At 39.6% G+C, this 20,331-nt stretch overlaps 1 protein-coding gene across 5 annotated transcripts in view; it reads left to right on the top strand.

Moving 5' to 3' along the window:
• Positions 1-20,331, top strand: part of ANKRD12 (ankyrin repeat domain 12) — a 53,763-nt gene that overhangs the window by 15,413 nt on the left and 18,019 nt on the right. For 2 of the 5 annotated variants that reach the window (XM_035124903.3, XM_035124904.3), the window contains exons 2-7: positions 4,620-4,714; positions 8,653-8,789; positions 12,412-12,559; positions 15,558-15,626; positions 18,774-18,920; positions 19,615-19,815. In XM_035124903.3, the coding sequence (XP_034980794.3) occupies positions 8,703-8,789; positions 12,412-12,559; positions 15,558-15,626; positions 18,774-18,920; positions 19,615-19,815 (652 nt within the window). In that variant the 5' untranslated portion in view covers positions 4,620-4,714; positions 8,653-8,702. Of the gene's footprint in view, positions 1-4,619; positions 4,715-7,476; positions 7,653-8,652; positions 8,790-12,411; positions 12,560-15,557; positions 15,627-18,773; positions 18,921-19,614; positions 19,816-20,331 lie in introns of those variants that run through there. The other 3 variants (XM_088675336.1, XM_035124905.3, XM_088675337.1) reach the window with 3 other exon arrangements.

The following is a 20,331-nucleotide window of genomic DNA, read 5'->3' as shown; positions in this document are numbered from 1 at the left end:
GACAATAACATAGTCTGAGAGGTGCCAGTGGTTTGACCGAGGATGCCTCCATGAAGTTTTAAATTTATTTTTCTGTCAAAAGAATGTGTTGGTAATAACAAGGTTGTGTGCTGCACATATAATCAAAAGTAAGATTCCGTTCTGGTTGCTGTTGCCAATTCCTTCTTTCCCAATAGTCCCAGGCCACAGATCGAAATCTCGCCCAACTCTTGCATTAAAATCACCCAGGAGGATAATTTTATCTTCCTTAGGCGTCTCTGTTAGGACAGTATCCAGCTGAGAGCAAAAACAATTCTTTAATGTCTTCATCGGCATCCAGTGTTGGTGCATAAGCGCTTATAACAGTAGCCTGTTGGTTTTTGGTGAGCTTTATTTGAAGGGTTGAGAGTAGCTCATTAATGCCAGTAGGGACTTCTGACAGGAGCTTCACAAGGTCATTTTTTTATAGCGAAGCCTACCCCATGTATTTGATGTTTTTGTTCAGATAGACCTTTCCAGAAGAATGTGTAGCCTTCTTTTTCTTCCTTCAGTTGTCCCTCGCCTGCTCTTCGAATCTCTTGAAGTACTGCAATATCTCAGTGTTAAAACATTGCAGCTCTCTTGCAATGATGGCAGTTCTGCGTTCAGGACGCTTGCTGTCTGTGTTATCTGACAAAGTCCATATATTCCATGTTCCAAAGTTCAGTTGTCTTTTACGACCGCTAGGTGGTGACCCCACTGGGCGCGGTAGTCCAGTCAGGGGGAAAGGGAGGCAGACTATGTTTAGGGCACCTTTTCTAGCCCCTCCCCCTTTTCGGGGTGAGCAGAGTGGATCCTAAAAAGGGCTGCTCAGTCATGGATACAGCTGCCGAGCTGCTCAACTGCCTTGATTCCTTGAGTCAGATCGACTGAATCTGTATCCACCGCCCATGTGCCGGTTCATAACTAGGGGCTTTCAGATTTCACGATCCTGCCCCCATTACCATTTGCTGATCGCCATGGGACTTTTGTGGTTTGGGTTGCTTTATTGGAAGATGCCTGTGCGTGAATTTGTTTTATGTGTGTAGATCAGTGCACGCTGACCAACGCACAGTCTTCACAGTAGGGCTCTGTTCCGATGGCATGAAGTAGTCACGACAAACCAGTAGATTCCTATCTGCTGCAGCCTTCATCTGCCTTCACAGCCGTTGTAACATACTGCTTGTTATCATCCGCCTGTTCTGCTGTTGAGGACTTCTTGGATCATTCTTTGTCTAGCTCCTTCCCTTTGACTTTACCGCCTTGGGTGACCCTGCTGGGAGTATGAGATTCCCGACGACTTCGCTCACAAGGGTCAAAGGAACATGCAAGCCCACTCACCATGACAAGGTGATGATCCAGTGAGTGGGGGGGGGGGTGGATTGCACCCTGCACCTTGCAGAGTCAGACTCAGGCTGCCACCAGGCCTAGCACTGGTGGCAGCAACAAGCAGCTCCGGCTCTCCCAGCCCTACCCATTGCCACTCCACCGCCACACTTACCTGACTTGGGGGTTCTGGATCGTGGGCTCTACTGGTCAAAACAGGAGTCTCAGTGATCACCCTCTTCCCACCGAAAACAAACCAGGACTGCGCCAAGAAAACACACATGGCAAAAAGGAGTGCTAGGCCCTGGTAGGCTGCCCCATTATCCGCTTGTGATTGGCCAAGCAGATAGCCAGCCAATCAGGATTTTCCCCCATCACATCTCACTTCCCTCTGTGGCCCCCTAGCCTTGTGCTGTGCCCCCCCCCCCATTTATGCATTTTTCACCTGTGGCCCCAGTTGGGAAACACTGATATAATCCACTGGCATTACTGAACCAGTACTCAAAGACTGCTGTTCTTAAATGAAGTCAATTTTTAGCAGGTACAACCACATAGATTAGGTGGGCTTAATTCCTGGGAGGTACAGGGGTGAATGGGACGCAGGTGGCGCTGTGGGTTAAACCACAGAGCCTAGGGCTTGCTGATCAGAAGGTTGGTGGTTCAAATCCCTGCGACGGGGTGAGCTCCCACTGCTCAGTCCCAGCTCCTGCCAACCTAGCAGTTCGAAAGCACATCAAAGTGCAAGTAGATAAATAGGTACCGCTCTAAGCGGGAAGGTAAATGGTGTTTCCGTGTGCTGCTCTGGTTCGCCAGAAGCGGCTTTGTCATGCTGGCCACATGACCTGGAAGCTGTACACCGGCTCCCTCGGCCAATAATGCGAGATGAGCACCACAACCCCAGAGTCGGTCACGACTGGACCTAATGGTCAGGGGTCCCTTTACCTTTACATGGGTGAATAGTAGGAAAATACTGGAGATTATACGTTTTGGTTTGATCTGATATTTGTATTCTGCTTTTCTAACAACAAAGTGACTCACAATAATCTCAATAGCATTAAAACAACAACAAACATTGCACTCTCTCTCTCTCTCTCTCTCTCTCTCTCTATATATATATATATATATAATATTTTGATATAATATCAAACAACAAGCAAACAACAACAAATTAATCAAAACAAGTAGTATAATTCAATAAATATCAGAAAGAGATACACCATTGTAAAATTAGTAAGAAACTCATAACAATTGTATTTTTGGGTGCCTAGAGGCCTTTGATTATCTGGAGTTACTTTTTATGTTCTGGCTGGTGCCGCAGTTCATACAAGCACTCCAGACTACTGTTTCTCATGTAATGTGGTGGGCTAGCATTTCCCCCGCAATGTGCTAGGAACTGGTACCATATTCCCTGAAGCATGCCATCCAACCTAGGCTGTGATGGATTTGACATGGACCAGCAGCTGATGATTCATGGATTGGCCCCGGTCTGTGAACTACCACTTTGAGTAGCAATGCTGAACTGGCTCTCTGTTGTGAAGTATGAGTTGATGTGTTCAGTTATAGAACATTCAGTATATATGGGCAGGTGTTGGAAAAGGTGTATTAATTGTCATTGCACTTAAGCAAATCATACATGAGTGTTTGATGTGCTAGAATGATGGGGTTATTAATTACAACAGCGCATTAAAGAATACTATGTGAATTATTGGTATATGCTAGAATGTTAAGTGTAAGATAATACAAGTGCTTTTAGACAAATTGAACCTGTTAAAGTGTTTGTAGATATTTAACTCATAGTTCTCTAGCATGCCTACTTAAAAAAAATTCTAATCTATCCCAAGCCAAATCTCCCTGTCTAGATAGAGTTCTGACTAGAACTACATCACAGACATAAAGTTTTCAGTTATTGCAAAATTGTAATTGGGTTCACAGAATCATTGCAATTATCTAATCTTGCCTGCTCTCCAGCCTTCACTGTAGGCAGCTTGAAATTATTATCGACTCTTTTCTGCTGAAGTTGCAGTGGTGTGCATCTGTAGAGAGTGAATATTAGAACTCAGGGTTATATCCAGTGGTGTTGCTTTGTCCACACAAGAACTTTCATGTGTGCAGTGGACATTCCCCTCCCCCTGCCAACCCCCTAAATCTGTTCTGGGGTTTCACCAATCCAGTGCTTTCTAAATATTTAGAATACAACCTCCATAAGCCCCATCTAACATAGCCAAAAGTCAGGGATGGTAGAAGTTGTCCAAACACTTGGAGGGTACCAAGCTGGAGTTGGCTGATTAGTAGATGATACCTGTGATGACTTGTTGTCCCTGAGCTCAGTATCAAGCCATAAAATAAGACAATACACATTGTGCTATATGATGACCACTGAACATATTATTTGCATAATTATTTCCCTGAACAAGCTGCTTTTCATAAAGCAGTCATAAGTTCATTTTCAATACATGTGTCCTTTAAAGTTAAAATTGAATTTTAAAGCACATTATTTTAAGCTTTTTCCTGTTTGTGTCTTGCTGCAGATAAAATAATGGGTTTGTTCTTCCATTGCCATGTGTTGAGTGGTGCGTCCTGTGCATTAATAATTTGGGGTCATTCTCTATGTACCGTTGATGAGGCGGGTGGGTGCAAGAATGCAGTGAGAATGTTGGTATTGCTGTTATTTCTTGTTTGCACTGCTATTACTTTACTTTCTTCTCTTCTGTCGTGAGTTCATAGGATTCCAGCCAAGTTATGCTGATGTAATCCTACTGTAACTGGTATCAAGGACCCTAGCATAATGGAACTAGGCTGCATTATATGCATACTCAGAGATTCTGCGTGGTTTATTGACTGGCTTAAGGCTGGTTCACAAATGCATATTCCTCATCTAATTACTGCAGCAAGCAGTGGGGACTATATGTATGAATGAGCCATCACAAATCAAAGAGTACGTATGAATAGAACTTTCATGTTATCTCACATCATCGCTCCACAGTTTTTTTCAATGCAGTATTTTATACATTCATATGCAAGTCATCAGGCATTGAATATGTAACACATGAAAAATGTTAATTGAAAAATAACATGGCTAACATTATCATTGCTGCTTTCTGAGTGGAACCACACTGAGAGTATTTGTTAAGCAATATTTTATTTTCAATTACACAATAATATAGCTAGAAGGACTTAGGAAACAAAGTTAAGATTTATTAGAGCATTTGTTTACCATATTTGTATTTTGAGAAAATGGTTGGCTACAAGTCTTAATTATCTTATTTACTTTAGTAATTGTAATAATTTCTATTTAGATCTGCTTTGGCTATTTCATACTAGCTACAATAAGCTGACCTCAAGGTTGACTAGTGCTGGCAGTCTGGAACTAACAACTGTGATTCCACTTTAGGTAATCTCCTTTTGTTTGTTACCTCACTTGTCATAGCTTGTTTTGTTTTGTTTTTTGAAAAATTGAAATCCATGACTTCTTATTGTGAACCTTTCACTTTCTGAAATTAAAAAAGGAATGTTTGTGCAGATTGAAGCAACATTTCAGTATTTGGAGGTACAATCCATCAGATCAGATACAATATTTCATTTCTAATCCAACAATTAAGTAAAAGCCTCTTAGACATTTGGTGCCATTTAAAAAACTAGTTGTAGAAGCTAAGGATGGCTACAGAAGCTTAGTCTCCAAAATTTACATTTTAATTGAAAGTTCTACAGGTGCTAATTTGGGGCTCAAAAAATGTGGGAGCAAAGCTTAAAAGGAGAAATAGGATAGCCCAAAAATGGAAATTACAGGAATTACCTACAATTGTGGAGTGGCAGATAAAAATGATGGACTATGCTGAACTTGCTAGATTGACATGCAAGATTCGTGACCAGGGGGAGACAAGGTTTCAAAAGGACTGGAGTAAATGTGTGGACTATATGGAGAAAAACTGTAGATCATTAAAAACTCTCGCAGGATTAAAATAAACCTTACGAATTGACCAATATGTTAAAAAAGGAACTGCAAAAAAGGGAATTAACAAGAAACCCGCATGAAGGGAGGGGGGGAAGTCATAGCTCGGCGGAGCAAGGTAAAAGATGTGAATATAAGATTTTGTATAAAAGATTGGTTTTGTTAATTTGTTGAATTTGGAAAATCGGAATAAAATGTATTTAAAAAAAAAAAAGGAGAAATAGGAAGGTCACTGCCAAGGAACCCTTTTAGATCAATTTCATATGACAGAATACTCTGTTGCTTGGATGGATGGTCCTAAACTTTGGTTAAACTGATGTATATAATGCACATTCTGTTACTGGTGGCTTGTAAACAAAGAGGGATATGCTTCCATTTAGGGTGGGAATGAAGACCACCATTTTTGGAATATGGTTATAGGATAAATGAGGAAAAAATGCTGGACAAGATATATTACTATTTTATTTTTATTATTTCAATTCTGCTTTGCTAATTAATTATGCCCAAAGTAACTCAGAACACAACAAAAATGCAAATACATCATAACAATAACAACTCAATTACTAGATAATTTCAAAACATAATATGACAGTCCAAATAATAAATTTTGATAATATAAACATTATAATATTTTAAATTACTAGAAAATAAACTATCAATCATTAAAATGTATCACTTAGTATCAATCAAATATAATAAACATTTCTAGTGCAATCACTTATTAGCAATAAGCTGTACTATAACAAAAAAGTATGTAATTGTTATATTCATATGCACCAAGTTAGTATTATTGTTCATACTTGTGGGAGGCAAATTTATTTAATAAATTGCTATTTTTATTATTATTGTGGCAATACGCAATATGCCATGGTGTCAACAGTGCTGGAAAAATCCAGCTCGTTTCAACTTAGGTTATTGGTATAGAAATTGTTGGATATTGTTCTGGCTCAAAAACTAACCCATCAACTAGTGGCCTGATTATCTGATTCCAGGCAAACAAAGCCAGATTCCTTTTCTGCTGTGTGGCAACTTTTTTTCTTATAGAAACAGGTCACTGTAATATCTCCTCTGGAACTTTGGAACAGTGGTTAATGTTGCTGCACCATTGTATCACTCAATGTTCCCCTGTGTTCAGTATCCATGAACGCAATAATATGAAGTTAGACACCTGTGATTTATGTTGGGAAATCCCCCAAAGTAGACTTCATTACCGTTTCATCCCCCCCTTCATATTGTTGTATTTTTCTAACAAAACATTTAGTTTTTCACAATTATGTAATATTTTGCCAACAATAATGGTAATGACAAGAGTAAATATGCTATAGAAGATATGGTTTGGAGAAGATGAGTTCACAACCATGAGGACAAGATAACTTTTCTTGGCCTATATACAGAATTGTTAACTGTGTTTTGGGTGTAGCAAGCTCAATATTATCATCTGCTTAATCCAGTAGATTGCAGAAATGCTAGGCTTGCTGCATACATAGGCCTTTCTATGTGGTTGTAGTTATCTATGCATTTGGTTCTCCAGAAGCTAGCATTACTTAGGGATAATGGCTAAGATCCTAATTTACCTCCTTTGAACTGGGCAGAGTTCGTGGAGTAGGCCTTTTCTGCCTCTTCCTTTGTTCTGCAGCTCCCTGAAAATCCACTTCTGGGTTTTCTGGGACCATACAGAACGGAGTGGGATATGGTGTGGAGACTGTAGAATGGAGAGGTGGTCAAAATGCCCCTTCCCAATTTGAATGGAGGAGCCACTTTAGATTCAAACCAATGTGAATAGAAATATTTATCTTGATGAAAGTATATACTGTATGAGTTTTCAAAATTTGTTGTCAGTCACTGATTTTCTTCCTGTTAGTGAATACTTTTTCTTCATGACAGTATCTAATCAAATGAACTGGAACATCACAATTCTAAGCATGCTATGGTATCCTTCTGGAGTGGCTGTCTGAGTTAGGGTTGGGTGGCACCGCTTTGCGGTGGTTTCGGTCCTGCTTGGATGGATGTTTCCAGAGGTTGATGCTTCCAGAGTTCTTCAGCCCTGTAGAGCCCTCAGTGTGGGTTTCCTCAGTATTTGATTTTATCCCCTATGCTGTTTAACATCTACATGAAATTGCTGGCTGGGGTAATTTGGAGTTTTGGAGTACGTTGTCAGCAATATGCTGATGACACACAGCTCTACTTCTCCTTTACATCTGCAGGTGTGGCAGTGGAAGTGCTGGACCCTTGTCTTGCCTCGGTAATGGACTGGATGAGAGCCAACAAACTGAAGCTCAATCCAGATAAGACTGAGGCACTGTTAGTGGGCGGTTCTCTAGACCAGATGGATGGGAGGTTGCCTGCTCTTGATGGGGTTACACTCCCTCTGAAGGAGCAGGTACGTAGCTTGGGGGTACTTCTGGATCTTTTGCTGTCGCTTGAGGCTCAGGTGTCCTCAGTGGCGTGGAGTGCCTTCCATCAGCTTTGGCTGGTGGCCCAGCTGCACCTTTTTCTGGCTAGGGATAGCCTAACTACTTTTCTCTGTGCTCTGGTAACCTCTAGGTTAGATTACTGCAACACATTTTACATAGGACTGCCTCTGAAGACTGTTCAGAAACATCAGCTGGTGCAGAATTCGGCAGCCAAGTTGCTCACCAGCGCAAGATGATTTGAGAATATTACATTGATTCTGTCCTGGCTGCTGATTAGTTTCTGGGCCCAATTCAAAGTGCTGGGTTTGACCAACAAAGCCTTAACAGCTCAATACCTCAAGGACTGCCTCTCCCCATATAAACCAACCCAGACTCTGTGATCATCATGTGAGGCCCTTCTTTGTGTGCCTCTTCCACGAGAGGTCTAGAGCAGACATCCCCAGACTTCGGCCCTCCAGATGTTTTGGACTACCATTCCCATCTTCCCCGACCACTGGTCCTGTTAGCTAGGGATCATGGGAGTTGTAGGCCAAAACATCTGGAGGGCCGCAGTTTGGGGATGCCTGGTCTAGAGGGTGGCAATATGAGAATGGGCCTTTTCTGCATTGCCTCCCCGTTTGTGAAATGCTCTCCATAGGAAGGTTTGCCCGCCACCTTCATTATACACCTTTAGGTGCCAGGTCAACTAGGCCTTTGGCTGAGTATCATCGTATATCCTTTTAAATGTGTTTGTGGGAGGCGGTGGTTGCTGGTTTGTTTGTTTTGTTCTTGTTTTTATCTTGTATTTTTAAGCTGTGAATTGCCCTGAGATCTATAGATGAACAGCAGTATACAAATTTAATAAATAAATATATTTGTGAAAACCCGATACACTGAAATGTTACCCAATACTTGTAGATTACTTCAAGTATGCTGTTATTTATTTATTTATTTATTTCCCCATTTTTCTTGTCTTTTCCCTGGCAGATGCATAATGAGCACTCAGATGCAAGATAAAGTCAGTGAACAACTATAAAATGCCCAGATTTGGGTCAGCAAAGGCAGTTCAGATTCAAAATTCTGACAGCGATAGCACCATGGTGGAGAAACCAACTGGAAGAAAGGTATAAAAAGAAACTTGATCAAGTAGATTACATTGCAGCTAAGCAAATCCATGAAAGCAAAGAACATGTATGAGTCAGAAGAGATAGCATTATGTGCAACTAAACAAAGTTGTAGGAGGTACTTGCTAAAATAAGTCTGCCTATGGTGATAATGAGCTAAAATCTCCTCTTTCACTGTGTGCCCTGAATCTTTTTCATGCATTCTCTCATAGCTGATATTACTTACATTTAAAGTGTTTTAAAATTGAACCACATTGAATTATCCAAAGTATCCCTCTGATTTTTAAAGAAACATCTCTAGCATTCATTTTAAAGGATTTGTGAGGTGTTACGTTGTGAACTGTTGATATTTTCTTTTGAGTAGAATTCAGTATGTATCATATTAAGAGTACTATGAAAAGACTGTTGCCTACCTTACAGTATTCCAAAATTAATTCCTTTCAATAGGGTTTAAAGTAGGCCTGTTAGCTGATTTGGTCATTTTATCTGACTTAATCCAACCTTTCCCAACCTGGTGACATCTAGGTATTGGAGAACTCCAACTGTGCTCCACTTCATCTAGCATGGTGAATGGTCAGGTATGGTGAGAGTTGTGGTCAGTCAATATCTGGAGGGCACCAAGTTTGGAAAGCCTGGTTTAATCATTGCTTTTAACCAATAAATTTTATTTTATGTTTAAATAAATATGTATATTACCAAAATACCAATATGGGAAGTATTAAAAATGCTGAAGGAACTGCGGTAACTTAGAATTTTAGAATCTATGGCTCAGCTAAATATAGTAGTCATTAAGGTGGCTTCCACACTGGTGGGAAGGGGGAATTGCTGGTGTTTTTTCTCTCAATTTTTTAGCGGAGTCCATACAACTTCATTACCAAATTAATGCATTCTATGTTGTCATCCCATGTTATTTCAGACCTGATTTCTGGTAAACATTTGATAATAATTGGACATTGTGAACATGTGCCATTTAGGTTTTTAGGGCTATTGTGCAATTGCTTAAAAGCTTCCTGTTCACAAGTTTAGCCTGTTTTATTGCTTCCGGCTTAGTTTAGCAGTGGGGATGGGGGTAGGGAACAGATTACTAATTGTCATGCATCTGTTCCCTGTTCTTTCTCCAGAGAGAATGAAATTAATTGCTTCCTTCAATTATTTGCTCCTCCTCTTATTGCAAAACACATTCACTATACAATAAAAAATAATGGGAATTCAAGCACAGCCCACCCATAGTGCAGAGCTTTGTCTTGCCAGGAGTCAATTTATTGATCCTTAATTGGCACAGCATTGAGTCCAGGTGCTGGTTCTGGGGTTGCAAGGTCTCTCCCAACTGAAATGTTACAGAAAAATAGAGATGGGTATAATCAGTGTACTGATGGCACCTGATGACTGCTCCCAACAGAGTCATACAGATGTTAAATAATGGTACCCTGCAGCACCTGCAGGACAAAATGCTGCTCTCTGAAACCAACTACAAAACAGTGCCCCAAGTTCCCATCCCACAGTTCAGGAGGATACAATGACCAAGGCTTAGGGATTTTTCATATCCTAAAAAATAAAAAAGGCAGCACAGATTATTGAAAAATGTTTCTTTAGCAAAGGAAAAATGTGTTTATACTCTCTAGTAACAACTCCTGAGAAAAATATTTATGCTTTAACACACCAAAGCTGTTGGAAACATGTCAGGAGTGCCGTGAATTTGTGTAGCTGACTTTTTATTCTTTTTGTGTCTTTGATTTGTGTTTGAGTAAGCTGGTCAAAATCTGTTGACGACTGGTTTACCACACCTATCAGCCAATCACCCATTCCCACCACCCTTCTGAGTAACACCCCTCCCCATCCTCTCACTATATATAAGGGTCTGGTGACCTCTGTTTCAGTATATCTGAAGAAGTGTGCATGCACACGAAAGCTCATACCAATGACAAACTTTGTTGGTCTTAAGGTGCTACTGGAAGGAATTTCTTTATTTTGCTTCGACTATGGCAGACCAACACGGCTACCTACCTGTAACTAGTTCCTCAATATTCAGCATAGTAAACATTTTAATAGATGGGGGCCGGCCAACTTTTTTCAACATGGAGAAATTGGATTATCCCCTAGAGCTGGACACCATGGATGGGGGAGAAATTGGATGTCATTCACATTTTAATGCTAATCTACTTAATTTGCATTTCTGGAAAGAATCTGTAAACCAAAACAATAGCTATGCTTTGATATTCACATAGCCCCAAATTTTATTATACAGTTCTTCAACCAAAAAAGGAGTACAAAAATGCATATCACAGAAATTTGCTTGTTTATATTATGAGAACTGCATACTAAAATGTTAGATTTTCATGATTATTTTTTTAAAAAATCAAACTGATGTGGAAATGTGGCAAACGGAACATAATAATGGGAAATAGGGGAAACCAATGGCAACATATTTGACTATCCCTGGTAGATCCAGTCTATCCATAATGGATGTGCATCAACAGGGTAATGAAGATTATATTCTATAACTAAAGGGAACACCTGCCAAATTGGAAGCACTTCTGTGTCTGACAGATGCTCCACATGAAGTGACACGTGAAGCCTGCCAGGTGGGCAGCCACACCTGGCATGCTGTTAAACAGAACTTAACTCCTGCAGAAAAGTGAGGCCTGGGTGCCCCAGAGTTCTGTGATAATGTAGAAACTTCTCAAGCTGTCTCACTTTTCACAGGAGCTCCCTCGGTTGGAAGTGATGCCACTAGCACTGTTAAGCATCATGCCAGGTGCCAACTTTTTAAGTCAGTTATTCCCACCCTGAAACTAGAGTGCAGTGGGAAATGCAGAAAAAGAGGCAAAGGTGGAGACAGAAAAACTAGTTGGGGCCAGATTAATTTAAACCATCCCTGAAATAGATTATTATGTCAAATATGTTTATCCACTGCTTGCCCAATCCACCCTTTATTGAGAAAAGGACTGAGTCTGAGAAAAGAATAAGATCTAAACATTTTCCCAACCTGCTATTGTATTTTTTTAGTGTATATTTAGAAAACTAATGTTATCTTCATAGGCAGATACACTCGTAATTTATATTGTTAAGAAAGCAGACTTTGTACAGTCAACTGGCTACAATTATAGTTGTACGAACTAAATCACAAACGTCTATCAAATTGTACTCCTGAGTTCAGTGAAATATTTTTACACATGTGTTGACTGCATTAGCTGTTTTGTTCATAGTGTTTTTCTGTGACATAACAAGGCATTTAGCTTTCGGCTTCACTAGTCTTTATTCTGTCTCAATTTTGCACAATAACAGTTTTAATCTCCTTTTTAAACTTTATTTTGCTTTTTACTTATACTTTTTATTTATTTTTAACATGCTTTATTTTCTTTATTACTTATGACAGAAAGCATAAGATGATGCAAATTCTTTAGCATTCCATTACTATTCTGTTCTGTATTTTCTGTAGTAAATCTGTAGTAAAGCCTAGTAATCCTAGATTGTTTTAATCTGAGGAACAGATTAGAGGTGTAATTCTTCTATTGGTTAGCTGGTTTTTCATAGGATGTGTTTATTTTTACTTTTTTTTTTAAAAAAAGACACTGTTAATAGTTTTATGTAAACATTGTACTTGTAACTCTGTTTATATCAGAGCAAGGACAAGATTACCTCCTACACCAAAACTGCCAAAGTGGATAGGAGTGATGTGGGAAAGGAGATGAAAGAAAAGTCTTCCATGAAACGTAAACTTCAGTTTAATGTTAGTCCATCCAGAAATGAAGATCGAAATTCAGACACAGGTAGAGCCAGTTTTATTTTTTCCTCTTGAATTCATTGCACTTATGATAGATTTGCTATAATAAACCTTCACAAAAGATTAAAAAGTAATAGTGAAGTGCTTGTTTATATCCCACTTGTCAATCATTAATCTAGCTGCACGGTTCTTCTTACGTTCTTTTCCTAGTGCACCTACTAAATGAGCAGTCTGCCCATTATATATGTTGATATTCCTGGAAAAACCAGGCCTGGCCTGATTATTCAAATCTTACTGCTTTCAGCTTCCCTTACTATAATGTGCTCTACTTGGGATGCTGCATAAGACAGTTTAGAAGCTTCAGTTCATTCAGAATAGATAAGAACATAAACTGAGTCCTGCTGAATCAGACGAAAGGCCCATCTAGTCCAGCATTCTGTTCTCACAGTGGCCAATCGGATGCCTATGAAAATCACACAAGCAGGGCCAGAGTGCAACAGCGCTCTTCCCCACTTGTGCTTCCCAGAAACATACTCAAAGGCATACCGTGGAAATAGAATGTAGCTATCATGGCACACAGCCATTGATAGCTTCTTTCTTCTATTAATTTAACTAATCCTTTTTTGAAGTCATCCAACATTGGTGGCCATCACTGCATCTTACGGGAACAAATTCCATAATTTAATCATACATTGTGTGAATAAGAGTGTTATTTTTGTGTGTTGTGAATCTTTTGACATTCAGCCTCACTGGATGACCCCAGATTCTAGTATTATGAGAGAGGGTGAAAAATGGTTTCCTATCAACTTTCTCCACACCATGCATAATATTATGCATCTCTGTTATTCCCCCCTTACTCCCCTTTTGACTTGCCCTTTTCTAAACCTTTTGCACCTCTACAATGTCCATTTTGATGTGAGGTGACCAGAACAGTCTCCTTAACCATCTTAACCAAACCTGAATCTAAACTAAAACTTCCCAAAGAAACTGATATCAGTTTGTTCTTGGAATGAAATCTGCAAAAGGTTTGGGACTTCCCTGTTTTAGCTATAGCAATGTATTTCACTAATGATTTTATACATTAATACAGATAACTTAATGGTCTGTTAGCTGGTATCAATTTTATCATAGAATTGTAGAGTTGGAAGAGACGCCAGGGTCATCTAGTCCAACCCCCTGCAATGCAGGAATCTCAGATAAAGCATCCATGACAGATGGCCATCCAACCTCTGCTTCAAAACCTCTAATGGAGAGTCCACCACATTTTGAGGGAGCCCGTTCCACTGTCGAATGGCTCTTGCTGTCAGAAAGTCTTTCCTAATGTTTAAACCTGGTGTTTTATTAGATTTGGTTCTTTTTATACTTCCAAAAGTAGTAATTAAGTCTTAAGTTTGGCATGATTTGCTATTTGTTAAACACATCTTATGCTTCTGAAGTGCCTTATAAATTGTTGGAAGCTTTGGGTTGTGTCCAGTGTAGGACTGCATGAATGCTCTGTCAATGCAAGGATTTCTGCATGTGCAACAGAACTCCCCCCCCCTTCCCGTGTGCCCTCTAAACCTGTTCTAAGGGTTCTCTCAATATCTGGAGCAGATTTGGGAAGAGTGAGGGAGGAGAGAGGGGGAGGTCTCATTACAGAAGTAGAAACTTTTGTACAGACAGGATAATGCCCTCTGTTTCCACTGGAATGCCAGCAGAGCTTTATACCACAGCCAATAATAGTGTCTTTTAAAAAAGTTTTCTACCTCATAAGACAGGCATCGGCAAGGTTATCTGGCCATGGGCCGGATTGTTCCCACGGACGTTGTCCATGGGCTGGACAGCTGCAGCGTGACGCTGGAAATGGCATCTGCGCATGTCCGCAGCACCAGAAATCGCTTCTGCTGCTGTGCAGACGCCGGAAATCACACCTGTGCAGAAGCGATTTTCAGCATCTGGGCATGCACAAACATGATTTCCAGCGTCTGCACAGGCGCCATTTCCAGCGCCGCTCGGTGAGTCGCCATGCTGCGCCGGTTTAGTGCAGCGCACAGGGGACTTGCCGAGCAGGCGGCTCGGTGACCAGGTGGCTCGTGGGCCGGATAAACGGCCTCTGTGGAGGTTGCCGACCTCTGATATAAGATATGCCCTGGAATATTTTGAAGAAGCATTGCTCTTCCTCAGCATGCTGCTTTCAATCTAGATTGGTTATAGAGCGACTGTGATTTCTTGATAAATGTTTTTGAAAAACCCTCTCCTTGATTACATTATCCACACCTTTTCCTCCCTAAACATGCCCCACATAAATGAAAAAAGGAAGTAGTTATTGTGATATTGGTATGCGCCCAGCCATAATGTGAAACACTCCCAGTTGCCAGAACTGTCTACATTTGTTTTCATCTGTTTTCATATGTATACACTAGTGGCAGGGTAATGTAGAATCAATTTACAATGAGCTTTTATTTTCTGAATGAAACCAGTTTCTCAAGAAGCACTTTTCAGGGGCCAAAAATATGCAATAGATCTAGATTCTGTGTGGACTACACAGAAAAAACAAATACTCGGTCTCCATTGCTTTTAGAATAAAATGTTGTGCGTACACAACCTGAGGTCTACCTCCTCCAAGACCTGGGACAGGCCAAACGTTAATAGTTCCATCCATCTCTGAATAATATTCCACAATAACAAAATATATTCTGTTAAAACATGCTGTATAGCATATGCTCTGGAATTCTTAAAATGTTGTGAATCTCAGACTCCTCTTACATAGCTGTTTCATTCTGGTGTTTGTCCATCATGTACTGAAGAACTTCTATGATGAAGTACAGTATGTTCTCTATGTTCTGCAATATTTCCCTGTAAAATCACAATTTGTTACTGCTTTAGACTGTTTAGCAATGGTATGAATTCTTAATTTTCTAGACATTTATTTAACAGCACTGTAAAGCTAGCATAAGGATTCTGTAGAAATAGCAAAAAAGTGGCATGTCCATATATCTATATTGTATGCCACACTTCCTTGCTCTCCTCCACCCCTTTTCTCCCATGTCTTCTTCACTCTGTAGATTCAGATCCAGGACATACAAATGAAAACTGGGGGGAGAGATTAATATCTACTTACAGGACATATTCAGGTAAATGCATTATCAGGTATACTTAAAATAGCTGTACTTTTCCCAATTCACATATTTACAGTAGTTTTCATTAGTTTTTTGTTTTTTGCCTATAAATCTTTTTGCAAATACTTTATGTGTTAATATAGGCTTAACTTGTGTTACTTTTCACTGGAGAATCCAAAATGACCATCAAACTTAAGCATGTACAGGAATATTATTTCCTGTTAACAAAATCCCTTCACATCTGTGTTGGAAGATGGCAGCTACCATGTGGTAACCAGTAACTTCTTCAGGAGGAAAATGTTTTATACTGAATAATTATAATAATAAAAGACAAATGGAAAAAGTAATGCACAGCAAGTAAATGTGTGTGTTGAATGTGAATGTGAATGAATGATATCCAGCCAAGTCATATCCAGAGTAAATTTATTTTATTATGCCTACTCTAAGTATGACTTAGTTGATTATAACCCTAAGATGATTTTCAAAATATTTCCAATTATTGTACAGTATTAGATAGATTTTTAGTTGTTACAACAGATGATTTAGGTGTTTAGAATCCATTGTAAACTGAAAGTTAAATCTTATGTGGCAAATGTTTTTCCTATAAAACAAGCAACAAATCATGCCAAACAAGTATGAACACTTCCCTTTTCTAAAGCTACAAAATCAGTGCATACAGGGCATTCAGTAATTTTAAACATAGTAAATCCATTTTTTCTCCACAGTGAATCTTAAATTAATACACGTTACATATAAAAGTAGAGGCTTATAAGGGTGTGATGTGGATATTCATTTTGGTTTTTTAATAAAGGATAAGTGAAGACAGTAGCTTAGGTGGTACAGTACTTGAATGGGGTTGCCCTGCTCACCTGACCTCCGTCCAGTTACTGCTATTGTCGCTGTATACTGGCAGCAGGAGAGGCAAAGCGGCAGGAAGTTCAGTGTGGTACAAACATGCTGGTAGAGACAATCCAGCATTTCTGCAGGCATGTTTGCACCTCACCATTGACTAGTCCCTTCACTCCATTCCAGGAAACAGCAGCAATGCAGCTGGCGGAGGTCAGGTAAGCAGCACAGCCCCAATGTGCCATCTGTTACTGAGTAAAAAACAAAATGAGAGGCTGAGAAAATCAATGCTAAGATAGTTAACAATTTTAATTAACTTGCAGTATCAACGTTTTAGAAAAAATACAATTACCTGTGTAGTCTGAGACACATTCTAGCCCATTTCCTTTTACATTATACATTAAACCCATTTCCTATTACATTATACAGGCGAACCCACACACAGAACATTGCGGCAAGCGTTGCTTCCCATCATAAATAGTTTTTTTTTACATGTGTGACCTATAGCTGCAGCTGTTACTGTAGACACGTCAATTTGAAAAAAATGCTGACCTCTCAGTGAAAAGTGTTTAGAAAGAAGAATACTGTGGCCAGAGCCTAAATTTCTCAAATATGGGGCATTAAAAAAAATTATAATTGTTTTAGTGTTTCTTTAAATGTAATCAAATACTTCGTCTGAAATATGTAGACATTTTGAAATGGGAGAGTATATAAATATGCAGCATTTATACTTTTGTCATTCTAACAAATCTTACCTCATAAGTAAAAATAAAGTAGGGGTTACATTTTTTGATCATTGAATTCTAAATCCTATTCATATATCAAGACACCCCCACAATATGAGATTTTTTAATGTGAATATCCTATGGCCCAATCCATGTGTCTCTGCTAGTGCACAGAGGAAACAAACCCATGATCCCTTTCTTAAACCCCAATCATTAATCCAGTAAGAAAACTTTGCTACAGATCATAGTTTGGAAGTGAAACAAACTATGATCCCTGGTTCACATATGACACCAAGCCAAGGATTGTGGTTTGTTTTCCCTGTGCGTTAGCAGAGAGAAGATACGGTTTACTGTGGTTGTGAATTGAGGTTACTGTAAGTATATGTTTATTCAGTATTAGGAACATAAAGTTTAGACTGCATGAATTTTAGACTGCATGTGTTTTCTAAAGTATTCTGTTTGATTTTAAGTTTTTATCACTTCCTTCAAGGAGCTTAAGGTTAAACTACAGTATATGTAACAATGGCTGACTCGACACAAGTAATGTAAAATACCTATGAAGTGCTATTTTAAATTGCATGGGGAAGGGAGGAGATAGCCCTTTACTGCTGTCTTTTCTGAAAACAATTCTCCCCAGCTGTTTCTTTCCTGATCAAGTTACTTCTGGAGGCTTACCTGAAGAAACAGCTGGGGGGGGGGGCGATTTTAAGAAAGAAGCACATACTTGAAAGCAGTTCTGCAACTTCCATGCATCATGTGCACTTTAGATTGCCCTATCCCGACTATGATTGCCTTAAGATAAGACAAACGCTGCTCCCTCGGCCTGAAAGTGAGATGAGCACGACACCCACATAGTCGCCTTTGACTGGACTTTACCATCCAGGGGACCTTTACCTTTTTTTACCTATCCCAACTTGTACGAGTTGAGTGTTGGCTTAAGTCTGACATAGAGGTCATGCCAGAATCATATCTAGTTTGTTTGCTAGAGTGGCCTCACAACAGTCCTATGAAGTATTGGCTCAGTTCTCATGTAACACTAAGCCCAACACAGTGTGTAGATACACATAGTAAAAGTAATGGCTCCCTTACTACTCTCCCACTCCTACTACTGCCATGCTATCTGAAGCTAAACAAAGGCTTGGCTTAGTATCATGTCCAAACTTAGGGTTGTGGTTTATCCTACTCTAGACAAATCACAAACTGTAGCCAAGATTTGTTCAATGTGTGCTGTTAGATGTGATTTTTTTTCCTATTGCAAGTACCTACACACCTACATGATCACATTTAGCCAGTTTGGCTTAGCATTAACATGCATATTGGGTCATTGGCTTGTCCAGTGCCACACAGAACTTAATTGTTCAACCCAACTCCCCCACAAAGCCAACCTTAGCCACTCAGCTTAGGTAACCTAAATATTTTCAAGAGAAGATTTGCTAATATATTCTTTCCATTTGCAGAGGAAAGAAATTTAGTAACTTCAGAGGGAGTGTGTCAAAGGATACACTTCTACAGTCTGTATATCTGTGCTTTCTCTTGAATGTGCTATAATTGGCAGTATTTTGTTCTTACTGAGATCTACTGATATTTCCAGAGAAAGAAGTCCCAGAGAAGAAGAAAATGAAAAAGGAAACTGGAAATAAGAAAGCAGCACCTGTTAGTATTCTGTTTGGTTACCCACTATCAGAACGCAAGCAGATGGCCCTTCTTATGCAGATGACTGCGAGAGACAACAGTCCAGGTACTACCAAGCAGTCCCTTCCTCTGTGTGCATACGGTAGGTGCAGATGCAGGGGCCCTGTATCAGGACCATAGGGAAAGGGGGTCTAACATTTTCCTCCTCTGCCACAGTCTCAGTGAACACTCCACCCCCAAGTTGCCATTGGCCCCATGGGGGAACCAATAAGAGCTTTTCTCCCAGGGCTTAATAGCAGCTTGGTTTGGGAGGAGGGGTTTATTGGCTCAGTAGCATAGGGGAAAGTAGACCTACATTACATAATTCCCTGGGTACAGTACACATGTGTATCCTGACTGACATGGCTTCAGGTCCTATTACAGCTGCAAGATAATAAGGAGATGGTGGGAACTACCCTTTTGTGATGCAAGTGTTGTATCAAAGACCAAAACCTCCAGGTTTCACGAAGCTATTGCAACATATCATGGCCTAGGGAACCACCTAGTCCAGAGTTTTTGTTAAGTGGGAAATTAATCAGTTTGCTAGCTGTCTTTTGGAGCTGATGCTGAGATCCAGCTAGTCCTTTCTTCAATGGATTTTCCCTCACCATTTGAATAGATTATTAACAGATGACATGACACACACAGCCTGCCGCCCACAAAGAAATAAATGAGATTGTCAGAGGACTTCAGTCAAGCAAATTTTATTCAATATGGCATAAATTTTAAAACTGTTTTTTGTCTTGAATTTTAATTTATAGATCCCAGTCTAAATCATCCTCTGCAAACAACACCAACACAAAAGAAAACACCAAGCTCTTCATCACGACAAAAAGACAAAGTTAACAAAAGAAATGAACGAGGGGAAACTCCCTTACATACTGCAGCCATTAGAGGCGACATTAAACAAGTTAAAGAGTTAATCAGTCAAGGTGCAAATGTGAATGTAAAAGATTTTGCAGGTAAGTTTGACAAGTAATCAGTTTATATAAGACTCTCTGGTCTCTTACAATTAGGGTACATACCGTATGAAATATGACTCTTGAATAACTTGCTATTTGTTATTGGTCTATAGAACAAACAGCCTGTACTGAGAAGTTGAAGGTTTTGGCATTACTGTTTTATGTTCAGTGACAGGCACGTGCTTCTTCACATGGTAATCGGTGTGGCATGCAAATTTTAATATTCCCTTTGAAGAGCAGCATGTATAATTTCAAAGTGTGAAATGTTTACTCTGGTGTGAGATTTGAGGATTTTTTCCTATAGCTTCTGGACACCTTCTTTACAAATTTGCTTGTGAGTTTTCCTGATTCGTGATGGTAAACTATATTATTTTTTAGTGTGCTGGTACTTCAGAAGATAGGTTTGTCAATGTCAATTTGCCACAATAGCTAAAAATGAAGCTTCTACTTTCAAAGGAAGTGGCTATGTTCACGTGTAATAAGACAGACTTTCTGGTTTATTATGGTTTACTGTGA

Source organism: Zootoca vivipara, chromosome 8 (genome assembly GCF_965207765.1).
Source record: "Zootoca vivipara chromosome 8, rZooViv2.hap1.1, whole genome shotgun sequence".
Classification (NCBI taxonomy): Eukaryota; Metazoa; Chordata; class Lepidosauria; order Squamata; family Lacertidae; genus Zootoca; species Zootoca vivipara.
The sequence above is the reverse complement of the archived record's forward strand: the minus strand, read 5'-3'. Positions and strand labels throughout refer to the sequence as shown.